We start from the raw sequence: 19748 nt of genomic DNA, 5'->3' as shown, positions 1-19748 counted from the left end.
GTGAATTACGCGCGACGCCATTGGTGGGTATACAACTTACTTCCGGCCAATGTCATCTTTGTTTAAAGAAGCAGTAACAGACATTACGTACAAAAACTAAAGAATCAAAATACATGTACAGTATATGAATCAATCAATCAAACTATTTATAGAGAGAACGCAACATATGTAGATTGTAATTTATAATAATTCGTTTCGGAAAAGTTACAAAGACACAGAAACTGAGATGTGTTTTGGAGGGGTTGATGGTTTTTTTAATTAGACGTAAAAGATGGACAGTAAAAAAAAAAACACACAGCGTACCAATATACATGCTACACCAATATACACTATCTATATACACAATTTCAGCTACTTGCAACAACCGATGTTTGAAGTCGAGCTACATTCATTTATTTTATGCTCACGTGAATTGAAAGTACCAGGTGAGATTAAGCAAATGTTTACTCTTTTACATTCATAACATTAATGTTCAAGTATTTTTTTAATAACACCTCCTTGGTGGTTTTATTTATTTTTAGAAAACGGTATGTCATACCAGATCAAATGCTCTGTCTTATGCTCCCCACCCCTGCTCTGGAAGACTGGTGGGGCAATTCCGTGTTCAAACAATAATTATTATAATCTAAAATTCAAGATGAATACAACAAGATTGATTTGAGATCTATGTACTGTACATTAAAGCAAGAATTGCTGACACAAGATGGCAGTAGTGACACAAATTGGAATGTTAAGAGTTTTCAACCTACCACCATTATTATTTCTTACAGGCATTACTGTATTATTTCTTACAGGCTACACAATAACTAGACGCATGCACACAAACACATCACGCTTAATAAACACAGTGCCTCCAAATGTTCTAAAAAATATCTACTTGTACCCAAGGAGAATAATTTGTGCTTAAAATTAGGTGCCGCAAATTCTGGTGGTGGCCCAGCTATTTGGCAGGTTTAACCATGTGACACAATAAGTGAACTGCACCTAAACACGAGGTGCGTAAACTCAGTCTCACTGTTCATTCAGGAGTTACTTCTCTAAGAGGAGCTCCATCTTGGGGTTCATGAAAGAAAAGCCAGCAAATGCAGACTGGTCCATGGAATCTATGAAGTTCTTGTCACTGTGGGACAGGCGAGGCTTCTCGCTCAGGAACTCACGATCAAAGTTGCTGCAGTCGTTCGGTGCTCTCTGTAATTATCATCAAATATCTTGCATGAACAACCAATACAACACATCTTAAAGAAAAAAATCTGCAGCTGTCAATAGGGTTTCTCAAATGGTGTGCGCATGTCTGCGTGCCATACCACTTTGGGCTTGAAGGGTGGCTCCACTTCCCTGTTCTCCAAGGCCTGCCAGTCAATGGACTTGAAGAAGGAGTGTAAACGGATATTACCCAGAATTGTAAGCCTGCGTGTGGGATCTCTTTCAAATAACTGGAGGGAAACAAAATGAGAACATGTCTATGATTAAAAACAAAATGGAGGCTGAATACAGGATCCTCAATAGAGCTTCGGTAAGGAGGAAAGGCTGCTCTGGGATGTCTCGTCGTCATAGTTGAGGTGGTACAGACCCGCTCCAGCAGCTCCTTGGCCTCCTTGTTGATCCAGCGGGGATAGTGAGGGGTGTCCATGCGGATGGACTCAAACAGCTCATCCTCATCATCTCCATGGAACGGCGATTGTCCCACGAGCATTTCGTACAGCAACACGCCAAAGGACCACCAGTCCACTGAGAAAGAGTATTTCTGGCCCAGCAAGATCTAGGAATAACCAAAACATGCTTTTACACCTCCTCACAGGGAAAATACAGTTTGAAAGTTAAGGCATACAGTAGCAAATATTTTTTTGAAATAAAGAAAATAAAAAGTGCATTGGCTGGGAATGAAACTCTCAGGTGAGAATTTTACCACCAGTGCATTTTGGTATACATCATATCGATATCCCTGTGGGATTTGATACACTCAGCCGCGTGTTTATGACAAGCATGTCAAGGCCTAGTCATACTATCCACATCTGCCCCACACGCAGACCCTTCTGCGGTAGACTTTTTTTTTTTTTAGTTCCCACTACTCTAATAAGACTGACATAAGAATGCTCAAACGCAAAACATTTATTGTGTTCACAGTTGTGAGGTTCACGGTTCAGCCATCTTGTGTGGAGTTTGTATGCTCTCTTCAATGTTGAAAATGAATGCCTTACAATTTGCAGACTTTAAGAGTCCATGGATGTGTATTTGGTACATGTGCCAGTGGTTGTCGCATTAGTGCAGTGATCTTCTATACAATTTGAAGTCTTAAGGGAAATGATATACATCTGTGCAGTTCCTGTATCTGGTTTCCTTCCTTGCGCAATTTTAACAGCAATAAAACTTCAACTCCCAGTTACATACGCTGACGTTTGAGCTGCACTCAACATGACAGCATCGAGAGCAAAGTACCTCGGGAGCTATGTAGTCAGGTGTACCGCAGAAAGTCGTGGCCCGGTTCTCTCCAAAAACGTTCTCCTTGCACATGCCAAAGTCAGCGATTTTGATGTGTCCCTCATGAGTCAGCATCACGTTGTCTAGCTTTAGATCTCTGCAAGAACAAAAACAAAGCAACTTTTTTTTTAACATGTAAACAGATTGTCCTAACATGACCCTGGAACATCCTCGGTTCCACTTAATGCTTGATAGTGCACATGCAAGTGAAGCATTGAAGTTTTATCACCAAGTGCGAACAGAGATGTTCATTTTCACCTCACACTTGCAACTTGTTACTGGTTACAAAATTACGCAATGTATTTAAAAATGACACACTTCGGTTAACTTGCTGACCTGTAAATGATCCCTTTGGAATGCAAGAACTGAAGGCCGCAAATGATCTCAGACGAGTAAAACCTGTAATGGAAGAGATGGAGGGGACAGACAGATGTCAGCAATGTGCAAAAAGCGGGAAGTCGAACGCTGGCGTCTACAAGGGGGGGCTCTTTTCAGCGTGGGCGTGAATTATTGAGGAGGACATTTGTATGGAGTAGTCGGCGGTCGAATAATGCTGCTTCACGTGAAAGCCTAGCGTGGCACTGAGCCGAAAAGAGTTGAGTGTCTCGAGAGATCCGCTTCGTTTGTCATCTGTGTCGGGCTCGATAGGTGACTGCGCGGAGAAGGGGGGGGGGGGGGGGGGGCAACGGCCGGGCTTAACAATTAATTCAAATAAACATCTCAATGTAGTAGAATGTTGTTTTCAAATCGCAAAGGCTGCAAAAACAAAAGTGCTTAATTTGGGTCGATTGGTGGGCTTTAATTTTTATTTGATTTATTTCTATAGGGTCTAGATAAGCTTAGTTGCTTCAGAAGTAAATCTTTCAGAATTAACACATGGTTCCTTCGCCTCCCAAAAACGTTTTTTACACTACTTCAACCAAATTTTGCTGAAAAAAAAATATGCCTCAGGAGTCTTAACTTGACATGTGAGCAAAAGTCGAAAGTATTCAGGTTTGAGTTTTTGGCGATGCCACCACAAAAGATGACTTGTGATGGCAAAGAGGAAAAAATGTACGATAACCATAGAAGTGGACGGAACGTGCCATGCGGGAAAGGATTTGGCTGCTCAGTACAATACAAGCAGCGCAACAAAATAATAAATTACATCCCTTGACTTTTCCTTAGCGACTAAATCAAGTCGTTAAACTTCAAATTCAAGTCCTCTTGTTTTACAACAGCCTTGAAGTCAAGTCCAACAATTGCTGATGTGAATCTGCTTGTAAATCAATTTCATTTGCGCTGCATGAGGTTGCTTGTCCTCTACACTAACTGGGGTGCTTTGGTTAGAACGGCGCCTTCTGCAGAGTGAGAGGCCACTTGAAACTCAGCGAGCAGTCCAGTCACGGCCGAAAGAAAAATATCGCATCAGCGAATGGAGACGATACATTACACTCGGCCGCGACAGTTTGAGCACACACTGAGCCTGATGCTTATTTACATTTTCGGAGTGCATATGATTTAATGGAAAGCAGATGAATGTATGCAGGCATAATACTTGCTATCATTGATCAGTTTGAGTTTGATTTTTCTTGCTTTTTGTTTTTTTTCATGATGCCTCAATTGATATGATAGCTTAGTTTTTATGTGTTTGACTTTTGTTCATACCATACTTGCATGACAATTACAATGATTAAAAATGCAACTTAAAACACAACCTGTACCGTTCATTTACGTTGTATGACAGCAACAGTTGGGAGTCCACAACAAACAAATTCACTTGACATTATTTTCCAGCGTGACAGGAGTGAAGCTGTTAAGACTTTGGAGGACTCAGTGTCGTAAGAACACAATTATCATCTCCTGCTCGCAAATTATGGCCGGCATTGTAATTCTATCTGCTGTTAGTTGTAGATATTTTTACAGTGTTCTTTTGCGTTTATCCTCACGCACAAACATACACATTACCTGGGCAAACTTGCTCTGCCAAGGTAGATGTGTGTGTGTGTTTTGTTTTTGTTTTTCCATCCTACGTTGTACAGGTAGTGGGGATAGAGTATCACTTAGTGTGCCACTGTTGTGTGTTCAAGACCTACTTAGCTTTAAGCTCCGTCTTTGTCAATGAGCATTTTAGAAAGGTCAGTTGGCTGGTTCAGTTTCAGACCCCCCCCCCGACCCCACACTTTGTCACCATTGTGCCAGCGTCATTATAAGTTTGCTGAAGGGAACGCCACGGCGGCGAGGAGAGAGAGGTGGGTGGTGGTAACGGATAGCTCCGACAAACAGTATACAGGCACTGAGGCGAGCTCAGTCCCTTACAAGGTCATTGTACTCGTGAGCACCAACCGAAGGACGCCAGCCAAGCCTCAGCCCAGCAAGATACAGTCAAGTCAAAGTTTAAAACAAAAGAAGGAAAAAGAAAAAGTCCCATAAAGCATGGGAGACAAAGGTAGGTCTACAGACAGAATAAACAGCTCTATTTGACTAGTGTCTGCTTTCCATTCCATCTTTCATCGTGTGTGTGCATGCGTGCGTGCCGACGAATGAAAAAGGAGTTTGGTTTCTTTTTCTTACGTGGCTCTGACAAGATCAAATCGTCCTTTTTCCTGAATATGAAACATGAGGTCTCCTCCATTCAAATACTCCATCACAAAGAACAGATGCTCCTGTCGTCAAAAAAGATCTTTTAGTATTCGTCACTGAGCAATGATGACACGGTTCGAGTGAAGGGAAGCTTACCTTCGTCTGGAAGGTGGAATAAAGGTGTGTGAGGAAAGGGTTATCCCAGGCTAAAGCTAAGACTCTCTTCTCCACCATCGTGCACTCCACGTCGTCATCCATCAGCACCACGTCTTTCTTCAGGGCCTTCACGGCAAAGTACTCCTCCCGACCTTTCAATTCTGCCAAGAGAACCTGACACAGAGACGATGCTTATTTATTCCAGTCCAATTTTACAAGCGCGCGAAAACGTTACGATCCACCGTCAAAATTGTATGAGGTCTCCAGTGCGAGGCGAGCCTCGCACGGTGTTTGTGTGACTGTTGTTCACCTTGCCGAAGCTGCCTTTCCCCAGGACTTTATGGAAGACAAAGTCGTCCACGTTAATGCGAGTAAGGTGTGTCAGACGAGTCTGAGGCCGCGGGCTCGAGCCATCCCATATTCTGCTATAATGAGTTGACTCTAAAAAAAAAATAAAAACAAAATAAAAGCATTCACGCATAGAGACGTCACAATGTATTATTACTCCAAACGGAATCTCGTATTGCAAGTACTAGTGACATTTTCGGACACGCAAACACTCACTGACCATTGATATCCAGTTCAGATAGCTTATTAACTTCATCGTAGATTCCAATATCAGAGAGGTTTTGATCAAGGTTCGGATCAGAGCGGCGGGTGAAGGATTTCTGAGTGGAAAAGGGAAGAAAGACATTAAAATGACACATTTTGCAAAGCAACCATACAAAAATATAGCTTACGTTATCAAGGACAGGTCAATTTAATATTAAGGCAGTTTAAAAGTCAACTGAATGTTTGGAGCTCTGTGAGACTTGAGCTGTCGGGATTAGACTAAGTTTCACTGCTTATGTAGAATTGACAGCGAGTCGTCCGTCACATTTGAAAAGACTGCAAGCGAGTTTGCGTGCTCTAATGGCTATTAGCACTCCATTGATTTTGCAGAGTCAACTATACATGTAATGTATATGATTATATATGTAGAGTGTCCTGAAATAATGATGTTTGCTTTTACAGTGCGTCACGCTATCGGATTTAGACTTCTAACCCTTACCCATAGAAGCATTTAGACGTTAGATCTGCAGCAACTCACCTGGCTGACTTGTGTAAGTGCTTCCGCTAATAGTTTCTGGTTGATGCCGCAAAGGTTGGCCACTTTATGATGACACTTGTGGTGAACGTTCATGGAACAATCTTCAAACACAGCAAAGTGGCTCAGAAAAATAATTCCAGTTCAAAATGATGCGCGGGGGGGTCACGGTGGTGTGTGTCTGTGTTGTACCTTCACACTTCAGGCCCTGTTTGACAAGACCCCACAGCATACTCCCACAGTGGTCGCAGAAGGTGGGACTCATGTAGTTGTGGCTCTTGAAGCGATGCGGCATATCGATGTTGAAGCGCTCCTTCTGGAACTGCGGCAACAAACGGGATTCGTCTTCTCCATTAGTGAGCCGGGCCAGAGGAATGCTCAGAAGCGGCCTGACAGCTTTGCAAATGCGCCTCATCATTTTAGCACCTTTCTGAACGCCTGCGTAGAGCGCAAACTGTTTCTTCCACATTTCGCTCTGCCTGTGGCGTGTCATCGAACCTAATCCCGTCTTGCGCTCTCCACTGTGCGGCTAGGTGTGTTCGATTGTTTCCATTTGGCTTCTTATCTATCTCACTTGGTCTTTGAACATCTTTATCCTCGGATATTGATGACCCTACAAGTTGTGGACCCTGCCTTCCAAAACTCTGACCTGACAACCCACATAATTCAATATGAACCCACTTGCTCATTCTCTTTCAGACATTTACGCACTCAAAACAAGTGGGAAAATGTTGATTGGGCTCTATTATCTACTGCAGAAAGATGCGTTACGTACCACGGTATCTCGACTGTTTGCGGCAGTGCCAGTGCATCTGCCGATGATTTTGTCGATGCATTTCTTGTGGATGGCCGCGTTGCATTCTGATAAAAAGAGAGTCATATTTGTCATGAAACATAAGGTCATCTTCTGATTTTAAATCTGTGTTTCTTAAACTGTGTTGCACGCCCCCACCAGTGTGGTGGAATTACAGGAATGTCAAGGATTTCTTGCACTTTTGTTTTTTGGTCCTCTGACAATAGGCATTCCATGACACACATAAGCCCTTATACGTACACATTACACATACACAGCAGTTATCAACGCTACAAGCATCACATCGGCTGGGGGGGACTTTTTTTTTTCTCTTCCAAATGACGGGATGTCAAAAAAAAGCTTTGAAAACACTTAAGTCACTACAAATATCAAGGGACTGTAAAGTGTTCACTTACGTCTGCATTTGTAGCCTTGCTTGTTGAGTCCCCTGTGAGAGGTAAAGAAAAACAATTGTCATCTTTTTTTTTTTTTTTTTAAACACCACCAATTTGAATTTTTTTTTTGCTGATTTGATTCTTCGTTTGAGGTCATGAGTAGCTTTCGTACGCCGGTCATTATTTGTGTAACCGTGTTTCCTTTTTGCCTCAACTTCCTGCTGAGCGAGACCAAAAGGAGTTTCAAAACTATTTTGTCCCTTGCTGGTGTCAGTGGACTGAGAAGCAATCGACTTGGTTTCAAGGTTTCCCTTTAATTCCCCTGAAGGTTTGTTTATAGCACCAGAAAGTAGGCTGAACTAACCAGACAAAATCTCGGCACACAGAGCAGAATGTGGGCTGCCTGAAGAAGGTGGCGATAAACTCGTGGTTCTTGATGAAGTGGATCTTTGCCTGCTTGATTGCGCCTCGTCGACGGTTGAGGGTGGGGGCCTCTTCTTCTTTTGCAGCTTGTTTGCTCTCTGTCAGGGACAAAGTTCATTTCGCAGGCATGTCGCCTTGATCGTAATCGATGACTTGAATCTCTTAATTTCTTGGACAGGTTTGATTATGTCATTGTTTTCCTATAAAAGAGTGATCAACATTTGATAATGCTCAAGTTAGCAGTGGGAAAAAAAAAAGCATTCACCCACTTTTCTCTGTTGCTCTGAAAACCTATTTTCTCAATCAGACACTTGTAAAGTCCAGAGGGTCTCTCATGAGTACATGCAAGCCTCGCGATATCTTTTGAGAGCTTTCTGGTCTTCCTTTTGTAACACTCAGTACAGAGTTACAACACAAAAAACCCCATGACAAAAAGTAGTGCATATTGCGTGGTGCAAAAATTCAATTGTTGTGTTTACAGTACTTCAGCACTTTGGAAGTTGATAGCCTGTTTTGATTAAAACTCTACTTCTAAGAGAAGAAATAAAAGAATACAAACCACTGACATTATTGCATTATTCTGCAAGTTAACTATGAACTCAACATACAAAAATCAGGGTCAACGGTGATGTTAGTGGTATAGTCAGATGACTTCGGTGAAAGCAGTGTGGCTTCACTTCCCTTTCAGTGATGGTGTGAATGTGAGCGTGACCGGCTGTCTGTCTCAATATGTGCCAGGCGACTGACTGGGTCATACGGTCTTACTGTATTTACCTTCCCCCCCCCCCCCCCCAAAGTCAGCTGGGATAGGCTCCAGCTTCCCATAGCACGCAACAGGATTAGCGGTATCAAAAACGTATGGATGGATGAAACTATCAGAGTACTTTCACGAAGTTCAGGTGCAGTTTACGGCGCTTTAGTCACAGGTTTAGGGTCCTGAAATATTGTTTCATGATACATTTACAAACCAAAACAAACGGAAACTAAGATAAGAAAACTAAATCATAATCATCATGATCACAATACTTATTATTATTATTAGGTTTACAGCAGCATAAGTGTATACCTCTCTGGTAAATAAATAAATGAAACGAAAGTATGTGAGTACTGACAGCACATTGGAATTTCCTTGGAGACGAAATTGCCCTGAGGTGTGAAAATGAGTGTGAATGGTTGTTTGTGCACTGCGATTAGCTGGCAAGCAGTCCGGGGTGTATCCTGCCTCTTGCCCAAACTCAACTCGGATAGGTTGCAGCTCACCTGATACCCTTGTGAGTGCTATCAAAATATGCATGGATATTAAGACTGTGATTTTTTGTCTTTTTTTTTTTTACCAGACTCCAACCCCTCTAGAAAGTACTGCACTGCCATCATCACTTTCCCGGAAGGCTGAAGATCCACCTGAACACACAAACCCGCACGTAAAAAGAAAGCTTTTGCAGAAGCTTAGTACACAGAACCAACTGAGGTGTTCTACCCAGAATTCAGCACGCCCGTTGGCTTTCTTGCAGCGTTCGGCAAGCACGGACACGCCGACCGTGACTTCAGCCAGGGGCTCCTCGGCCGTCTTCATCAAGAGCACTTCAACCACACGGCCCTCGTAGATGTGTGCGTCAAAACTGGACTTCCAGGCTGGATACATGGTGGGTTTCCGCTGAACTAGAGTCTTACCTCGTTCTGGGGGAAAAAGGAAGGGAGGATGCTAAAAAGAGCTTTTGTAGTAAGAGTCAAGTAGTTGGTGAGGGTAAAGCACTGACATCTTCAAGTGAATTGATTTTCCTCACCTGTTGTCAAGGCCTCCTTCAGCTTGATTGCACAAAAAGGGGGGTCCGCCGGAGGGAGCAGGGCACCCAGGTCGAACGAGTTGAAGGCAATCCTCAAGAAAGGAGGCATGGTGAAAAGTCCCCAAAGTCAGCTGTGGCCAAAAACAGACGATCAATGGAGTGTTACCCAAGGGTAATACGCACACCAATTACTCGCCACTTCCTTGACTGGTCACTCCCAACCAAAGGGTGCCGTGGCCCCCAGATGTGCCATGGGTAATAAATCAGGGGTGATGCCATAAAATTTCCAACTTGATTTAATTTATTACAACAAAGGCGTTCGATGTGTAGCCCCCTGTTGCCTTTCGTACATCTGAAGGGTGAAGGCTTCTCGCGAGTATATCAGCTCAGCGTGTTGAACTGAACGACCCATGTGTGAGTAACTCGAGAAGAAATCATCATGATTTCAGTATTCACACTCTTTGTGACATTTTGTGGTGAGACGTGAGCTTTTTCAAATGTCAAATGGGTGCCTTTTGCTCAAATTCCACGGCATTCGAGGACTTTGGCATTGGAGTCTCCACTGTAATGGTTCGCGCTCATGACTTTCGATCGATTCTAATCGATGAAATCAAAATCAACACCTTAAAAAAAAGGACTCAAATGCATCCTTTATGGAGGGAAACTATGCTAGCAGTGAAAATGATCATTGTCAGCCAACAAACAGCCCGTCAATGTATGCACACGTTTCAGAACTGGCAGGGGTGAGTACAATACAAGTCGATGCAGCTTTATCATGAGCTCTGTCAAATATGCCATCGTTCTTGACTTCTACGGCTTCACACACACACACTTCTGTTTTCTGTCAAAGGGAGGAGCAGCAAAGATGGAGGACATGCCTGCCGCGACAAAGCGAGCCTCGACATGTCCCGACTCCAAAACAAGCATTCGGCGCGCCACAGGAAGCTCGGCAATTCCTCAACCCGTAACCGCCCACACTGGGACCAGCAGAGTAAAGCACAGAAAGGCGAACCGGGAAGAAAATCAGTCATCAGAAAGGCAAGAGTGTGGGCTTGTGTGTGTTTGGGGGTGGGTGGAAAGTCAGTCATGAACTGTGGCTACAGTTTTTTTTTTTTTTTAAATATAATCAATACATACACTGTGCTAAGTGACAGAGGGCAGTCCAGATTGATTTGTCCAGCATGCACATTTTTGATTTGTTCCCCTGGGTTAAATTTAGAAGGTGTGCGCCTTTCTCTGAAAGCACATGCCCTCACCAGCTTACCACCATTCTGTGCCTCCTTCCAATCATGTCTTCACTGAATGACACAAACGTGTGGTTGCTGGCAAGGACGCTTTCTTCATCATTGCACAGACAACCTTAGCCAACAGGTTTTACAGTAACAACAAAAAGAACAGCTCTGACCAGTGCAAATGCATTCATGGAGCGTGGCGTTAGGCAATGGGTTCTCAAACACAAGTACCGCTGACAAAAATACTCCCAAGTACCCCCCGCACTGCTTTGCAAAGAAATTCTGAACACGTTGAAAATTTGATGGCAACAAGAAAAACATAGCGTTACCTGTGTTGCGTTAACGCTTCCCACTGCGTCATAATGGGGGAAATCTTTTTTGGGGCACACTTTGAGAGTACAATCAAGTGAGCAGCGGCAGCATCTCAAAGCCGACTCGACTACAACCGTTCTTTCAGAACCGAGTGTATACATCCTCTGAAGGTGATTGGCTGTCAAACAGAATTCATGCAACGTTGTACAGCGGATCCTGAAACGTGCTGGTTTTACTCAAATAGCGTCTGCAGTCCCATTTGGGATGCAGAAGAGGGAAAGCTCATGAAACGGAGGCCGGCAAATCTGCAGGAAATGCTACCTCCATGTCCAAAGTCCCAAAAGTCAAAAAAATTGGAGTTTCGAGGGAGGATGTATGGTTCAAACTAATATACTGTATGTACATACATATCCGCAAACAGCATGTGCTTGTCTCAACTGCTCCGTGACACAAAAAATGCGGGGGACCACTACTTTAAGGGAGGATTTATAGTTATTAGCCTCACTTCACTAATCCCACACTTGCCCTATTGTTTATTGTGTGGGGCCCCGGAGGCTTAATAAAGAATTTAACAGTCCTCTGTAGTGCACTTGTCCGGGTCACGCTCTTTCCATACACAAAAACGATGCATATTTTACAGGGGTGACTAATAAACAGCTTAAAGCAAGCACATTTTGCTTAGTTTTTGCTGAACTGAATGCGGAAAAAAAAATTGGCCAATTTTGTTGATTTTCATCGCTGTTGTAAAGTGAAACAAATTACTACAGGACAAAAAGTTTGGAAAAAGTCAAAGTTTCAATAAACGCTAATGCTGGCCGTCATCCATAATAAGCTCTCTCTTTTTTTTTTTCCTTCAGAGGACTTTTAAGCAGGGCACAATATGATCGGCTGCTTGCAGGGTTGAGTAAACGGCCGACTCTGAGGTTAATTTCCTCCGTTGAACTATTTTTTCTACTTCTCAGCGCTTAACGGGGGAGGAGGAGAGGGGAAGCAGGACGAGATGCTGCAAACACAGATGACTTTTTGCATTATCCTAAAAAAAAAAAAAAAGTAGTGCATTACACTCTAGTATTTTTTTAAATGATCTTAAACGACAATTATAGATTGAAATTTGATGTGCCTCGAATTACAAACAATTCTGATTACAAACAGCCATTGTGTTTGTACCTTGGGGACCTTTGTATTCATTCACCTGTTGGATAAGAGTCTTTTTTAGGGGTGTGGCCTAATGAGTGATGTCACGAAACTGGAGTCTCCTTGCAAGTGTGCTCGTTTTGTATTGGTGTGTTTCAGAGTTGCCTGTCACTACAGTATACCAGTCAGTTTCAACGTGTGTGCCGCGGCACGTTATTGTGCCCGCCCAGCTCTTTAGGTGCGCTGTGGGAAATGGTCAAATTTCACTGAACTGGTCAGAAATGTATATTTATTTATGACAAATAATGTACAGTGTTCCCTCGCTACACCGCGGTTCAGTTATCGTGGCTTCACTCCATCGTGTGGTTTACATTTGTGATCATAAACTTCATATTGTGTTTTTAACCTCTTTATTTTGTAGGTTGTCTTGCTATTTATCTTTCTTCGCCGTTGAAACAGTCCCATTTTTTTCCTAGGGGGAATTTGTTTTATAAAAACCAAGACCGTGAATATTAGCGCCTTTTGCTTCCAAAACCCCGGTTCCCTGATCATGGGCGTGTTTCGGAAATACACACTGAGCGCACTACTTCACTCAGACCGTTCAGAAACTCAGAACGCCATTCAAATGTGCCATTTGGTTATTCGGAGTCCCCCCAAAAATGGGGTATTGGAGCCCGATGCATCACGCAGGAGGAAAGTCAAATGTTAAAGCACGAGCTAGTTATAGGCTGCGTTGAGGAATTGACGTGAGTAGAGCATGCTCTGCACCCCATAGCATGCAAGGAAGACGAAAGGTCTACTTGAAAGTTTTTCTTTTTAGATTAAAACTGCTTGACTTAAACAGAATTCCACGTGGCATTGTCGGCAAAGTTTCAATCCTAGTGGGTTAAAGTGTGTTTTGCCGCAGTAAACCCTTGCTATGGAAACCAAAATATAGTTCCCAGGATTACCGTTTTTCTTCTAAATTTTCTTAATGGAAGATGAAGAAGAAGAACTTCCCGCCAGAAGTCCAAGGGTTTACCGCGCTGGTATTTATTCTTCATTAAGTGCAGCGAAACAAGTACTTAGAAGTGTGGAAACTGTGTGAGGGGAGTATGTAATCCCTTAATAGAGATGTGAATCAAACAATATCCTGTTTTGCTGGAATTCACTTAACGTAGGGGCTCGTGGAACGAAACACCCGCAAAAAGTGAAGAATCTTTTTTTCATCTATCTATGCCAGTGACTTAGTAGAGGGACAGACAGAACAAAAAAACTATCTTGTATCCGATAGCAGAAAGTATATAATTGACACGTATATCCACTTTTGTGACTATACAGTATTGGTTTGGTGGTGTGCGGTGAGATTTAACTTAAAATATGTGCTTGAGTTGGGAATCACTGCTGTCTAAATCATTGGCATAGTGTCTCACGGTGAAGAAAGTGGTTTTTGAAATACTGTTTTAGTGTACAATTTTGAAGCATGTCGTCAAGAAGATGCTTCAAAGCATTAATCTGGACTGTTACTTTTGTTCCCTGTAACACAGAAACAATGGGCGTTGCAAGCATTACCACTACTTTATAATAAAGTGGAATGAGCGGAATGCAAAGCAACTCAATTGCATCTGACGAAGCAGGTCCATAAAAAACAGTACATCATAATTAAATAGAGAACACGGTTAAGTTTTAAGAAGACAAATGGCAAAAGTTGGCGGCCGGTTTGTTCGGTTTGTTTGGCGAAGTTTTTTTTTCCGTACTCTACCCGGTTGAGTCAAAGACGATGTGACAGCTCACATATTCCACCGCATCCACGGACCTTACTTTGCAAGCAAGTAAGTCTGTGAATAAACGAAGGCTGGGGCAACTATAACTTTCATGCATCGACGCATGGCGTCGCCGCTCAGGTGTGAAGCTAGCTAACATTAGACCTTTCGCAGAGTTTAAATGAGTGACAAATGAAGATGTGCCACTAAAGTCTCCATGAGGGACGTTTTACACACACGTTATACAAGCACGAAAAGCGACCAAAAAAACCCCCCAAAAACGACAGACAAAAGGTCGTCAAGAACTGACTCACCTCGTCCAGCAAACTGTCCGTTGTACCTTCATCGACTCACGGAGCAAAGTTGTTCTCTCTTTTCTTTCGAGTCTCCTCCTTTTTTTTCCACTCGGTGATACACTCAATTGAGGAATAGTGATGTGTCGTTCGCGAACGAGCCGGCTCTTAGAGCCGGTCCGAATAGGAGCCGACTTTTTTTTTCTCCTGTTTTTTTCCCCCCTTCGGTTAAAGCCGCACGTGATTGGTCAAGATCCGTGGTAGAAGAGGAAGGGGAGGGTTTTACACACACACACACACACACACACACACACACACACACACACACACACACACACACACGCGCGCACACCTGCAGTTTAGAGAAGGGGGAGGGGTTAGAGAAGAGACACAGCAGCACACTGAGCAGCACGCAAACAAGACAAACGAGGAGACGAGAGAGTTAGTGAGCGAAAAAAACAACACGGTGGAAAGCGGAAAGGTGAGAAAATGGATAGGAAACGCAGTGAAATTTGGACTCATTTCAATTTAATTGATAGTTCAAAGGCAGCGTGTAGACTGTGCAAGGTTAAAATATCCCATCGATCAGGCTCCACAAATAACCTGCACAGGCACATCAGAAAAGTCCACCCATCAGTACAATTTGAAGAGAAAAGACAAGCAAGGGAACCAGCTATTAATGAAGGCGCTAGTGTGTCTGCAACTGTTGCTGCTCCTGCAATGTCACAACTGCCTAGATGTACAACCCAGAGCTCTATGAGCCACTTTATGCAAAAAGCTATAAACCAGCAAAACAGAACAAAATTGACGAGGAACTGGGTATTATGATTGCAAGTGATTTTCAGCCATTTTGTGTTGGCTGTGTGTTGTCGCAACATCTGTCCCCTCAGAGAGAATCTTCTCCAAAACAGGGCAAATATTAACAGAGAGGAGAAACAGGATCAACCCCTCAAAGCTGAGGCACTTGGTTTTTCTTCATGCCAATCTTCGCGAAAAAACGTTTACCTGGGTGCTGCTTTCTTCTTTTTGTTTTACAAATTTTAACTTATAATTTGTTGTGTGGTATTCAAAGCTTACTTATGTTGTTTTACTGTAAATAGTTAAAAGCTTATAAATATACACATTCAGAGATTGGAACTTTTTGTTGACCTTGTTTTGATATGGGTCTTTGTACTTTGTTTTTATTTTTGTAGCACTCCATGTTGTACTCCATGTTGAGTATGTTCAGAAGAATATACATAAAGCCATATAAATAATAAATATTTGATATACTGTCTATTTTTTGCATTAGTAATTCATTTTACGCATAATATTACGTTATTTTTGGTAGTAAATTAATTTAAGCAACAAAAAAACTGAGGAGCCATTTGGGAGCCGAAAGAGCCGGCTCTTTTTAGGGAGCCGAGCCAAAAGAGCCGGCTCTCTAAAAGGAACCGGAATTCCCATCACTATTGAGGAAGTGTGGCGCGGCGCGAGCGCGCTCCCGACGCCCTCCCGCACCATGGTGACGTCTACCTGACACACGCACGTCAGCGCGGGCGCGCGCTCCAACGAGTTAGTGTGTGTACGGTTGACTATTTTTTTCTGATAAGGAATACAGCAAACTGGATTTAACACAATGAAATAAAAAAGTTTGTGTTTTGTATTGCATCATCTTGTTTCTTTTTAATCTGCAGTAAAGTATTGATATTCATTTAGTATTCGTAGTCAATTAGTGGTCTTAACAGTGATAGTTGTAGTAGTAGTAGTAGTAGTGGTAATACTAGTAGTTGTTGTAGCAGCAGTAGAAGCAGTTGTCGTACTTTATGCTGTTTATGTTCGTATAGTATCACGAGGATTGTATTATTAGTGCCTACTGCTAGGATAAGTAGTAGTAGTCGTAGAAGTACTAATAGTAGGAGTAAGAGTATTAGTAGTAGTAGTTGAAGTAGTATTCCTGACTGTAAAATTGAGATTTCTTTTTGTATTTATATTTGAACGTATTACAGATAACGTTAGTATTCGAAATGGTCTTGGTATTCGTTTTAGAATTAGTACTAGCATTAAAATTAGTCTTGGAATCAGTGTTAGTATTACAATAAGCGTTAGTTTTAGCATTAGCATCATAATTAGTACAATATTAGTATTCATATTAGTATCAGAATTTGTATTAGTGCTATTAGTATTGGAGTCAATATTAGTGTAAGTTTTAGAATTACAATAGTTATTATTATAGTAATGAGTAAATACTAATTCTGAGACTTTTACTCATTTTATTGTTAATTTTAATACTGATTCCATTACCACCACCACCACTACTCCTACTTGTTTATTGAACAATATATTATTATTACAGTAAATGATGTGGAAAACAATTGTAAATAGCACTGCGACTTATCCATTTTGTATTTATATTGCACTTAATTGAACTGTGTTTTTTTTTTTCTTCTTTCTACCCACTATCTTGCTGCTGTAGACTGTAAATTTCCCCAGTGTGGGACAAATTGTTCAATAAACAAGTAGGAGTAGTGGTGGTGGTGGTAATGGAATCAGTATTAAAATTAACAATAAAATGAGTAAAAGTCTCAGAATTAGCATTTGAATTAGAATTACAATAAATAATCATAGTAGTATTGGTATTAGATTTAGTATTAATATGATGACTAGTAGTATGGTGTGTTGTAGGAATGAGTCCATCAGCAAACTGTGTTTTGTTACACTTGCTGACTACCCAGCCACAACATTCGGTACACCGGCACAATCGGAAACTTTGGTTTGAGATTGACAGAGAGGGTGTACAGTAATGCATTTACAGCATAACATATATGATTGTGGTTGCAGTTTCTAATAAAACAAATATTTTAAGTGCCTTATTTAGCAATATGACAGGCATTCTACAAATGTTTCTTTCCCACTGCATGAGTCTCAATCAAGACCGAGTATTGCTGTCATTCTAAATAAAGAATACTGCTCACGGCTTTGCATTGGAACTCATTTGAATTTGTAGGTGTCCATACTACATGCTGTGGCAAGCAAGTGCATACTGTTGAAGGAATACCTATAATGCCTATGGGGGCGGTGGATGAGCTTTTGGCAATAGACAAGGCCGCAGCGTATACACACAAATGCACAGAACACATCACACAGTGGCTTAAGCCTAACGAGGAGGAGGTCGATTTGGCTCTGTGGCTAGAAGATCTTTTCTTGTCCATAAATAAAACGCTCTCCCACTATCGTCTATTTCTTGCCAAGACATCATAGGCAGCTGCCACACACGAACCAATTGACAACCCCAACAATTAGGCCCTAATTCCTTATAATTTCCCAAGCGACAAACATTTTCTGTGATCTGAACATGTTGGAAGACCAACGACAGTAACTATCTTTGAGCCTACCTTTTGGCTTTTCCCACAAAAGCACGGTGAAGGCACTGTTGCATGGTGGAGTGCAGGTGGACCCAAACGCATGGAAACAGGTATTCAGATCAGCATACACATTTTTTTCCTGCAGACCACAAACACTTGCTTTTAATACTATTTATCCATCCATCCATTTTCCGAACCGTGTTATCCTCACAAGGTGCTGGAGCCTATCCCAGCCGTCTTCGGGCAGTAGGCGGAGGATACCCTGAACCAGTTGCCAGCCAATCGCAAGGCACACAGAGGCGAACAACCATCCACGCTCACACTCACACCTCGGGACAATTTTGAGTGTTCAATCATCTTGCCATGCATGTTTGTGGAATGTGGGAGGAAACCGGAGTACCCGGAGAAAACCCACGCAGGCCCGGGGAGAACATGCAAATCCACACAGGGAGGCCAGAGCTCGAATTGAACCCGATACCTCTGCACTGTGAGCTCAACGCGCGTATCACTAAGCCTAATACTATTTAGTCTATGATAAAAAAAAAAAAATTAAAACACAGAGGGGGGGTTGAAACAACTTTCAATTATGCAAGAATTCTTAAAATATGTCAATTTGAGCTTAACTGCCTGTCTTGCTAGTGTTGCCCAGTTAGCGTCAGACGACAAAACGGTCACATCAGAACAGATTGCCACAGAATGATCAGAAGGCTATGTGGGTTTTCCACTCCGTGTTCTGTGGATAGAAGAAGGAGAGCTATATTTGAAAATTCCAGGGAAATGGAAAAGGTGTAACATCACCTTTTGCAAGCGTGGGCTGCACAGAGTTTGCAAAGTGGGACATGAGCTCAGAGCGCCACTGCATCTTGTCTCGGCCGTCTGGTAGGTGACGAGCTGCATGAGACAAGCACAGAAACGTGAAAACCACATCAAGTGGACACAGTTGTTTCTTTAAATCCCCACCACCGTTACGTAACATAATCTTGCCGATTCTACCCCGAGGCTGTGCTACCCACACACTCCAATGAAAGATGAAAAGTAATGTGGTTTGAAGCTTCTTCTCAGGCAGGAACAGAAAAAAAGTCTATACAACGGGTATTAAAACGTAACTTATGTCGGGCCGTATCAAGTATTCCAAAAAAGGGATTCAAGTCCTCAAAAAAAGAACGACTCATCCGATCGTCTCAATCTTTATTAATAAAGAGCTCAGGACATTAATGGTTCTGCGGAATGTGAACGATTGCGGTCTTTGTGTGCTCAAAAAAGTAAACAAATCATTTTTTCTTGAAATTGGCTGTTCTCATCGTCAGCCTTTCTCTTCATGGCAGGTTTTGAAAAAAGACATGACTGGGACTGGATGACAGGATATCTTTTCCTTCCACTTGGAGTCATTTCTGAATTACGCATTGCCAAAAGCTGTCGGGAGCCTTAGCCTACAAGTGATTAAAAAATAAATAAAAAATACAAAAGGGCCAGGGCAAACACGCTGAAAAAAAATGTTGTGGCGACACTGACATTAAACTTTGATGTCAAATAAGAGACCGCAATCATCTTGCAGGCTGCAAATTTGAGATGCCGGATCTCGACGAATACCCAGTTGTGTGTGTTTGGAAGTAAAAAAAATAAATAAATACAAATACTCAGCTGCATTTTAGTGGATTTTTCAGGTGTCTGTAGTATTTGTTAGATTTGTAAACTGATGTTAGCGAATTTTCAACTCCTCACTTTGTCAAAATAAACTTGTTCTTTTGCTCACATGACAATAAGATATTGTGACTAAAAAACAGTTTCTACCTCTGTAACATCTGAAGAAAAAAGAACAAAAGCTACATGTCAAGTGTTTTTTGAGCATTTATTTTCATAGTTCACAACCTTACCAAAGCCATGGAATTTTTTTAAAATTATTGTAAAATCAACTAAAATGAAAAAAAAAAGAGGTAATCAACTTACCTGCAGACATGTTGCTCATTTTCTCACTTCAGAATTCACTCAGCTGCCTGAGTTCCCTTCGCTCTG

At 42.0% G+C, this 19748-nt stretch overlaps 1 protein-coding gene and 2 long non-coding RNA genes across 4 annotated transcripts; 1 reads left to right on the top strand and 2 right to left on the bottom strand.

The window, feature by feature from the left end:
• Positions 1-227: 227 nt before the first annotated feature.
• Positions 228-14575, bottom strand: prkcda (protein kinase C, delta a). Of its 2 annotated transcripts, XM_086117365.1 has the most exons (18): positions 14413-14575; positions 9679-9809; positions 9372-9571; positions 9229-9295; positions 7836-7992; positions 7493-7524; positions 7059-7144; positions 6476-6605; positions 6287-6387; positions 5765-5864; positions 5507-5637; positions 5197-5370; positions 5032-5123; positions 2815-2877; positions 2437-2575; positions 1571-1759; positions 1305-1433; positions 228-1188 (listed from the first exon to the last, which is right to left on the bottom strand). In XM_086117365.1, the coding sequence occupies exons 2-18, from the start codon at positions 9785-9787 to the stop codon at positions 1030-1032; spliced, it is 2058 nt and encodes a 685-aa protein (XP_085973491.1). In that variant the 5' UTR covers positions 9788-9809; positions 14413-14575; the 3' UTR covers positions 228-1029. The 2 variants fall into 2 exon arrangements, with proteins under 2 accessions (XP_085973491.1, XP_085973492.1); XM_086117366.1 differs by lacking the exon at positions 14413-14575 and having other exon boundaries at positions 9372-9596.
• LOC147201341 (uncharacterized) lies at positions 9756-11799 on the top strand. The gene is made up of 2 exons (XR_015101575.1): positions 9756-9850; positions 10529-11799. It is a non-coding gene; the product is annotated as an uncharacterized LOC147201341 (long non-coding RNA).
• Positions 14576-17779: 3204 nt separating the features above from the next.
• Positions 17780-19740, bottom strand: LOC147201339 (uncharacterized). Its single transcript, XR_015101593.1, has 3 exons — positions 19683-19740; positions 18534-18626; positions 17780-17874 (listed from the first exon to the last, which is right to left on the bottom strand). It is a non-coding gene; the product is annotated as an uncharacterized LOC147201339 (long non-coding RNA).
• Between the last annotated feature and the right edge of the window lie 8 nt (positions 19741-19748).

This window comes from Hippocampus guttulatus, chromosome 8 (genome assembly GCF_054856545.1).
Source record: "Hippocampus guttulatus isolate MCC_2025c chromosome 8, RoL_Hgut_1.0, whole genome shotgun sequence".
Classification (NCBI taxonomy): Eukaryota; Metazoa; Chordata; class Actinopteri; order Syngnathiformes; family Syngnathidae; genus Hippocampus; species Hippocampus guttulatus.
This window is presented reverse-complemented; position numbering and strand designations above follow the sequence as displayed.